General features: G+C 33.7%; 1 protein-coding gene across 2 annotated transcripts; it reads left to right on the top strand.

Moving 5' to 3' along the window:
- Positions 1 to 2,792: 2,792 nt before the first annotated feature.
- Positions 2,793 to 6,794, top strand: LOC131601168 (phospholipase D alpha 1). Of its 2 annotated transcripts, none has more exons than XM_058872930.1 (4): positions 2,793 to 2,934; positions 3,112 to 3,210; positions 4,153 to 6,052; positions 6,132 to 6,794. In XM_058872930.1, the coding sequence occupies exons 1-4, from the start codon at positions 2,845 to 2,847 to the stop codon at positions 6,563 to 6,565; spliced, it is 2,523 nt and encodes an 840-aa protein (XP_058728913.1). In that variant the 5' UTR covers positions 2,793 to 2,844; the 3' UTR covers positions 6,566 to 6,794. The 2 variants fall into 2 exon arrangements, with proteins under 2 accessions (XP_058728913.1, XP_058728914.1); XM_058872931.1 differs by having other exon boundaries at positions 2,855 to 2,986.
- The last annotated feature ends 2,391 nt before the right edge of the window (positions 6,795 to 9,185 follow it).

The raw sequence follows: 9,185 nt of genomic DNA, 5'->3' as shown, positions 1-9,185 counted from the left end.
AACATTTTTATTTAAAGAGTCTAAAACAAAAAGTAACATTATTTATAGGTTTAACAAATATGGAAAAAATTACATGAATCTTAAAATATTTTTGAATGCAAACTTGCTCTTAAATGTCGAAATTTCAATTTCTAAAATAATGAAACAAACAAGAATGTGACGGTGTATAATCCTCAAAGTGTGTCAAATAATACAAGATACTGTAAATATTAACTTCAATATTTCAAACCCAATGACATGATGCCAGAGGATCCTAGTAGATCTTGGCGTGATGGAGCCGGATAGGCGCGGTAGGTTCACGACTAGTTGAGTTGATAATATTTTAGTGTTCTCGGTCCTTGATTTTGTTGGATAGCAAGTCTATGTCCGGACTTTGTACTTGACATCTAAATCATTAAAAACACAAAAAAATTCATAAGTACTTTGATTATGTCATCGAATTTTGTATTTAGTTTTTGTTAAGACGAGACAAATCAATATGTCCTCTATGACTTCTGATTTGTTATTTGGTACAATATCTTGGTTTCTTTTGACCATAACATGTGATGTCCTATATTTGAAAATTCAAACTCTTTGGTAGGATATAGGTTCTTTCGAAAATCATCCTACATTATTTTACGAGTTAGAAAAGGAGGGGCGCCTCCCGCCCACGCAGAAGTAAGGGAGCAACACCCATTATTTAAAGTAAATTCAAAATGTCTATTTACAAGCGGTAGAGACAACAACTCGTTTTGTTCAACAATAGACATAATAAACTAAAACATAAATTTACATTTTCTAACCTATTGGTTTTTTTGACGGCATTGCTTCATGAATGCTTGTTTCCAAGACTAATTTTTGTCCGCTCGAATTTTGATTTGTGAGCGACTTGTTAAACTTTTGCATGAAAACTCGGTTAGTTTCTCTTCCATTTACAATCCACACTATATACAATCACAAGGAACCCAAAGAAGATCGCTCTCGGCATCCAATGATACAAGAAACGAAGTAGTCGGTGTCCCAATATCAATCCACGTGTAATGTCGTTTCTAAACGACATCATTTTGCTACCTTGATAAGGGACCACCAAGGTTAACTTTGTGGCTAATAAAGTCGTTTCTAATAAGCCTCTGGTAGTACTGCATGCTCCGCTGGTCCGACCAGTCTCTGGTCTGAACCCGGACCGGTTTCATTTCTTCGGAGAACCAGTGAACCAACTTTGTGGAAAAGGTGGTTGGAACCTTAATTGGAATACTTCATTTCCTAGGATGTTTTTATGACAGAATATGTATCATACACTTCCTGCAAAAAAAAGGAACTAAGTTTCATTAATATGATAATAAAGATATCGCATGATATGAATGGAGTAGCATATTCCAGCATGATGATCATGAAGTAAATTACAATGAAAAATCAAAACAGAATAAACATGTTCATGTTCATCACAGAAGTTTCGTAAATTTCACAATGCATTTCCAATTTTCATCACTATCAATTTCTTTAACAAATTTGAAAACAAAATCAAACAACTTGAAAGCAGTCTCAAAATTGATTTGGAGTATCAAGTTATCACAAAAATTAGAACCACATGGAATAAAATGAAAAGCTTATCTGAACCAAATTTCAAAAATAACATATTTCATTATTTTTAAAATTTTTGGTTTTCGAACATTGTAGATGTATGTAATTCTGAAATAAATTTTATATGATTGAATATAAATAGAGAAAAGGGGTGATGCACTGACACTGACAGTGTAAAATAGTTTTACACTGTCAACCAATCACAACCATGTATCCAATTCCATCACACTTTTATCTTTAAAAAATTTTAATGACATGACAAATTGCTTGTTTTCTATTGGATGACAGTGTAAAACTGTTTTACACTGTCAGTGCATATCCATTAGACCATCTTCAATGGTAGTTTCTTCTATTGAGTTCTTCACTTGTACCATTAATTTAATAATTAAATATTTAAAAAATTTGCCATGTCATAATAGAGTTGTATTGCAATGCAACAACTAAAAGATTGTAGTACCCAATCAACTCAAGTTGTGAGGTAAAGTTGTGGGACCCATATTAGATTTTTATTAAATTTAAAATTAAATAAATTTTTTTAGGGAAATGCTAACAAGTGCCCCAGGGGCACTCTTTAATAGCTTTAAAAAGTAAGTTTTTCTTGGAAATATGTGTAATTAATGCATCGAAAATTGAAATGGTGAACTTTTAAAAGAATATTTTCTTTATTTAGAATGCTTAAAGAGTGCCCCTGGGGCACTCGTTAACATGACCCATTTTTTTTAATATGATGTAGTTTAGTGGATCCCATAAAGAACTCAAATGTAAGTTGCACATTGGAGATGCTCTTAAACCCATATAAATATTAAAAAAATAACATAGATAATTCACAAATATAAATTTGTATGGTACAAATAAATTTGATACTCATTCCCATAATTTTAATACTCCAAAACTAATCCTTAGCCCACATATCATTGTGACTTTACATGATCTTGACCATGCATTGGTTTTCATTTTTAATTCTATTTAAGTTATATAACTTTTTCAAATAATCCTAACAATGTAAAAAATGAGTGACATTTCATCTCCATGCATGACAAAACTACAAATGAGTGACATGTCATTACTCAAATTTTACCTTACTAATTTTTCTAATTAATCACAAAACTAATTACTTTACTAAATTAAAAAAAAAATATATCATTAAAAGAAATGAACTAGAGTGAAATTAGGCGATGATTATGGTTTAAGCAAATGGAAATTAATTAGATTGAAAATTTTGCAATATTTTAATCTTTCCTTTTTTTTCTTGTTTTGTTTAAAAACAAAGTCTCGCTTTCTTCTATGCTTCATTGTCACTGCTCTTTTCTCGGATCTATCTTTCACCCTTTGGTTTTTTTCTTCTTCCTCTTCACATTCTCTTCACCATCAAAAGTTTGTATTTTTCATTCTCTCTGTGTTTTTTTCTTGCTACCCTTTTGATTCTGTAATGATCTTACTTTTATTTATGCATTCTGTAATCTGATTTAACTGTTTCATTGCTTAAAGTTGATTTTTTTATGGTTTATGTGATCTGATTAAAAATGGGGTTGATTGAATTTTGATTTGTAGGTGAAAATGGCTCAAATTCATCTTCATGGTACTCTTCATGCTACCATCTATGAGGTTGATCAGCTTAAGGCTGGTGGTGGTGGACATTTTTTGAACAAGGTATTGTTTTTTTATTTGGTCTATTTGGATCTGGTGATTCAGTTGTTATTTTTGAGTTTTGACTTTTGTTTTGAATTTGAAGTGTATGTCATTTTCATTTGTTTTGCAAATGATTGAATAAGAATCTTTTGATGGTGATGATGAATTGATGATTGATTTGATGCTCAAAAGTGAAGTGGACCATGCTTGCATTGGAGGATCTATGATCTGTTTCGATACTGTATATAAAAAGTTCTGTTGATTTTTTTTCTGTGATTCTGCGATGATCATGATACTTTGATTCCAAATCTGATCTTAAATTTGGTATATACATCATTTTTCTTATACTCCCGAATGGAGTTTTAAATAACGGTCTGTGCTGCGGTTGCGTAAAGACTTTTATAATTTGAGTAGGTAAAAAGTGTTGCGTTACTGAATGCGGTCGTCAAGGTGTGAATTAATCACAACATTTATAATGAATATTTTATGTGATTTGTATCTTCATATTCTTATTCTGAAAATTTTTGAAATTACGATGTGATAACGATGTGATAACGACATTTCGTGGCTCTAACTGTGTTTTGCGGTCGTAACGACATTGTTTTTTGCAATTGTAACGGATTTTTCGTCTGATTTTTTTCTAACGGTGTCCGTGTTGTGTCCAATGTTCGAGTCTGTGTCCATGCTTCATAGGTTTAAATTACCTTTTGTTCAATCTACGTATTTTATACTAATGATCATTAACTTTATTTTGTGCATCCTTTATAAGCAGAAGCTATGTTTTAGTAAAAAATAAAGCGTGCTCGAAACTTAGTTATTGTATATAAGCTGCTAATGTTAATTATCCGTGCATATTCACTTACATACATTGCACCGACTGAAAAGAGAATAACCGGTTTCTGCACTCTTATTTTCCTCATTGGTTATTAATAACTGTGTTTTTATGCTTATATGTTTTAACAGATCAGGCAAAACATTGAGGAGTCTGTTGGTATTGGAAAGGGAGTTACTAAACTCTACGCTTCTATTGATTTGGAGAAGGCGAGAGTGGGAAGGACTAGAATTATCGAAAACGAACATACTAATCCTAAATGGTACGAGTCTTTTCACATTTACTGTGCTCATTTGGCTTCCAATATCATATTCACTGTGAAAGATGATAATCCTATTGGAGCGACTTTAATCGGAAGAGCGTATGTGCCTGTCGAGGAGGTCTTGGGTGGTGAGGAAATAGATAGGTGGGTGGAAATTTTGGATGAGGGAAAAAATCCGATACCCGAGGGTTCGAAGATTCATGTGAAGCTGCAATATTTTGATGTCACGAAAGATCCTAGCTGGGCTCGAGGCATTCATAGTACTAAATTCCCTGGAGTTCCTTATACTTTCTTCGCGCAGAGGCAAGGATGCAAGGTATCTCTTTACCAAGATGCTCATGTTCCGGATAATTTCGTCCCTAAAATATCACTTTCGGGCGGTAAAAATTATGAACCTCATAGGTGTTGGGAGGATATTTTTGATGCAATCACTAATGCGAAACACTTGATCTACATTACTGGTTGGTCTGTTTATACTGAAATTTCGTTGGTGAGGGACTCTAGGAGACCAAAGGCTGGGGGAGACGTAACACTTGGTGAGCTTCTCAAGAAAAAAGCGAGTGAAGGTGTTCGGGTTTTGATGCTTGTTTGGGATGATAGAACCTCGGTTAATTTGTTGAAAAAGGATGGATTGATGGCTACTCATGATGAAGAAACCGCAAAGTTCTTCGAAGGCACTGATGTTAATTGTGTCCTATGCCCCCGCAATCCTGATGGTGGTGGTAGCATTGTTCAAGATTTACAAGTTTCCACCATGTTTACTCATCATCAGAAGATTGTGGTGGTCGACAGTGAACTACCTGGAAGAGGGTCAGATAAGCGAAGAATTGTTAGTTTTGTTGGGGGTATCGATCTTTGTGATGGAAGATATGATACTGCGTTCCACTCACTTTTCAGAACTCTTGACACGGCACACCATGATGACTTTCATCAACCTAACTTTCCCGGTGCTGCAATCACAAAAGGCGGTCCAAGGGAACCATGGCATGATATTCACTCTCGGCTTGAGGGACCGATCGCTTGGGATGTTTTGTTTAACTTTGAGCAGCGATGGAGGAAGCAAGGTGGGAAGGATTTACTTGTCTCTCTAAGAGAGCTTGAAGATTCTATTATCCCTCCATCCCCGGTAACGTTTCCCGATGATCAAGAGACATGGAATGTTCAGCTGTTTCGATCTATTGACGGTGGAGCAGCTTTCGGGTTCCCAGAGACTCCTGAAGAGGCTGCAAGAGCTGGGCTTGTTAGTGGAAAGGATAATATCATCGATCGTAGCATTCAAGATGCTTACATTAATGCTATTCGACGCGCAAAGAACTTTATCTATATCGAAAATCAGTATTTCCTCGGAAGCTCTTTTGTTTGGAGTTCCGGGGATATTAAGCCTGAAGATATTGGTGCTTTGCATGTAATCCCAAAAGAACTTTCACTTAAGATTATTAGTAAGATTGAAGCCGAGGAAAGGTTCACAGTGTACGTTGTCGTCCCAATGTGGCCAGAAGGTGTTCCGGAAAGTGCGTCGGTTCAAGCAATATTGGATTGGCAGAGGAGAACAATGGAGATGATGTACAAGGATATCGTTCTGGCGCTTAGGGCCAAGGGAATTGAGGAAGATCCTCGAAAATATTTGACGTTCTTCTGCCTTGGTAATCGGGAAGTAAAGAAACAAGGAGAGTACGAGCCTTCTGAAAAACCAGAACCCGATTCAGATTATGAGAGAGCCCAACAGGCCCGCCGTTTCATGATCTATGTTCATACCAAGATGATGATAGGTAAGTTTGAAAATTAATCTCCTAAATTGATTTTGTTTATTAACATTATTACGTATACCTTTTTTTTTTGTCTTTGTAGTCGATGACGAATACATAATCGTTGGATCGGCCAACATCAACCAAAGATCAATGGACGGTGCGAGGGACTCTGAGATAGCAATGGGAGGTTATCAGCCCCACCATTTGGCTACAAGACAGCCGGCGCGTGGTCAAGTCCACGGTTTCCGCATGTCATTATGGTACGAGCACCTTGGCATGCTTCATGAATCATTCCTCCATCCAGAAAGTGAAGAATGTATCACTAAGGTGAACCAGATTGCTGACAAATATTGGGATCTTTATTCCAACGATACGCTCGAGCACGATCTTCCGGGCCACTTGCTTCGCTACCCGATTGGAGTTTCAAGTGAAGGAGATGTCACAGAGCTGCCAGGATGTGAATTCTTCCCCGACACCAAGGCTCGGATTCTCGGAGCCAAAGCTGATTATCTCCCTCCTATCCTCACTACTTAGTTTGAACGTGACTGCTTACTTACATCTTAATCTTTGTTTTCATTACTATTTGTGCGCTTTTTTTTATCGGTAAGAATCGAACTCGGTATCCCGCGGTTTACTGTTTGAGATTTGAAGAGTAATAATCTTTATAGAATGTTGAGAGTGATAATAATGTTAATGTAACACGTGACCATGTTTTGTGGATTTGATTTTTTTGCTTTCAATTCAAATACAGAATTTTGTGATATGATGTTAACTGCTATAACTTTAGCTGATTTCTAATCTATGCCTTTTAACATAGTCCACATCAACTAGTTGTTAATTTCCAGTGTTCCTAATTATTTTATGTTTAGTGTAATTGTGTATCTAGCCGAGCTTCATTTATTCCCTAATTTTTGGTTGTTGATCTCATTTTTTATTTTCAATAGGTTCATTGATTTTTGTATAAGTTAGTTTGGAGTTGTAAATGAAGATGAGATAAAATCATACTTATATGCTTAATATTTGGAATTCTAAACGAAGTTATCATGATATTTTTAAATTTTTTTAGAGATTCGATCATGTGATTTAATCCGATTTCATATTTTATTATAGAGATCGGATATTTAAACGAATCAGCCTATTTTATCTTATTCCATCATGTAGTTCAACTGCTGACGCCATGGCTCGAGTAATGACTCTTTGAACCTGTGACCTTGTCAGGACGACGACTGATATGGTTTCTAAAACATTGAATAAAAGTGTCTAGGAGAAGCCGAAATCGGCTAACAAAAACTTTGATAATAATCTTGAAGACAATATTACAAAAGCTTATAAGTCTTAACTCTTTAAAGATTATTACATTGTCAATTTTTAAAAAGAATAGAGATGACAATGAATAATATTATTTTAATAAAAAATATTGTTCACCGTATAAATATGATAAATTGTCTATACGATTATATATCATGTATGTATTAGGTGTAAAAAATGGTGTACACATGAGAATGCTGTAAACTTAATTTGTAAAAAAAGAAAAACTATATTCACACGTAAAAAAAAAATAGATTAAATTACAGTTTTTGTCCCTCGAAAAATGGTGTATACATGAGAATGCTATAAACTTAATTTGTAAAAAAAGAAAAACTATATTCACACGTAAAAAGAAAATAGGCAAAATTACAGTTTTGGTCCCTCTATTTTGGTGTTTTTACGATTTTAGTCCCCCTATTTTGTTTTTAAACACTTTTGGTCTCTCATCTCCATTTTGGCTTAAAAAAACACTTATGTGTCACATTTTAAAATAGGTAGTTCATCCTCAAGTGGGGATGGGGGACCAAAAGTGAGGATGAGGGATAAAAAACGTATTTTAAAATGTGACACATAAGCGTTTTTTATAGCCAAAGTGAGGATGAGGGATAAAAAACGTATTTTAAAATGTGACACATAAGCGTTTTTTATAACCAAAGTGAGGATGAGGGACCAAAAGTGTTTAAAAACAAAATAGGGGGACTAAAATCGTGAAAACACAAAAATAGGAGGATCAAAATTGTAATTTAGCCAAGAAAATATTTTTGTGAAGAAATGATGGGGAAAGTGATATTTAGATCTGAATTTAATATTAAATATTAGACAAAAAGTCATGTTGTTTAACTTTATTTATTGAACTGTTGAGGGGAATATTCAAATCTAAAATATTATCTTTCTCTGTCTAAAAACAACAGCATCGTGCTCAAAATCAGAATTCAGAATAATTATATGAGTATGGCACACTACTCTTGAATACATTTTAGCCACCAATGAGTGGCGTATTAAAATATAAGTCAAAAGTAGACAAGTAATTCTAGTTTTTTTTAAGTCAAAAGTGGACAAGTTATCTTAGTAAAAATAAAAATAGATATGAAAGTGTGGAGGATTAGGCCAAAATTTTAAGAGCTAACAACTTTGAAAATTTAAGAAAATTCAACATATTTTTTCATTGAATTCCATATACGTATTTCTAATATATTTTTTCTATCAAGCAACCACGCATATTAAAAGTATTCTTGTATATTTAGAGAGTTTGGTACCTATTTGGAAGCAAGCAAAAATGAACCCCTCAATCATCCAAAGTTACAAAGTTTCTTACATTTTTGGTTCATCTTCCATTTATTAAATTAAATAGTAGTATTTTAAAGAGGCTACATACATAGTAGTATCAATGGATAGTTGAAAGGCCATTAAGACTTTTAAAGAGCTCATAATATTTTTAAAGGTTTAAAAAATGAACAAATGAATTTAGGGGTTTCAGTTTATTTCTCTATATTTGTTATCTTAAGATTAATAAGGATAAATTGATAGTAAAATTATCAAAAATAAGTTATAAAGTAAATTTAACAACGATAAAAAGTTGAAGTTTTATGGATTAAAAAGTATGTCAAGATTAAATTTCGTTAACCTATTTCATATATATCCGATTAATGAAGCATATGAACTTATTCATGATCGATATAATCATGTATCCTTTCAATATCGCTTATGTCTAAAGCGATATTGTGAGTATTATCATATTAACTACTAGATGATGTCTCATGCTAACAATTAACACAATAATCTTTTAGAGCTTGATACAAGTGAATATCAACTCACAAATCTATATCTAGAGTTTGTTCATTGATAT

This window comes from Vicia villosa, linkage group LG5, assembly GCF_029867415.1.
Source record: "Vicia villosa cultivar HV-30 ecotype Madison, WI linkage group LG5, Vvil1.0, whole genome shotgun sequence".
NCBI lineage: Eukaryota > Viridiplantae > Streptophyta > Magnoliopsida > Fabales > Fabaceae > Vicia > Vicia villosa.
The sequence above is the reverse complement of the archived record's forward strand: the minus strand, read 5'-3'. Positions and strand labels throughout refer to the sequence as shown.

Bases quoted from the DNA above. Each gene is read 5' to 3' on its own strand.
- LOC131601168 (XM_058872930.1), top strand. From the start codon at position 2,845: ATGCTTCATTGTCACTGCTCTTTTCTCGGATCTATCTTTCACCCTTTG. The intron at 2,935-3,111 runs GTTTGTATTTTT...TTTGATTTGTAG, and splicing joins CATTCTCTTCACCATCAAAA to GTGAAAATGGCTCAAATTCA. The intron at 6,053-6,131 runs GTAAGTTTGAAA...TTGTCTTTGTAG, and splicing joins TCATACCAAGATGATGATAG to TCGATGACGAATACATAATC.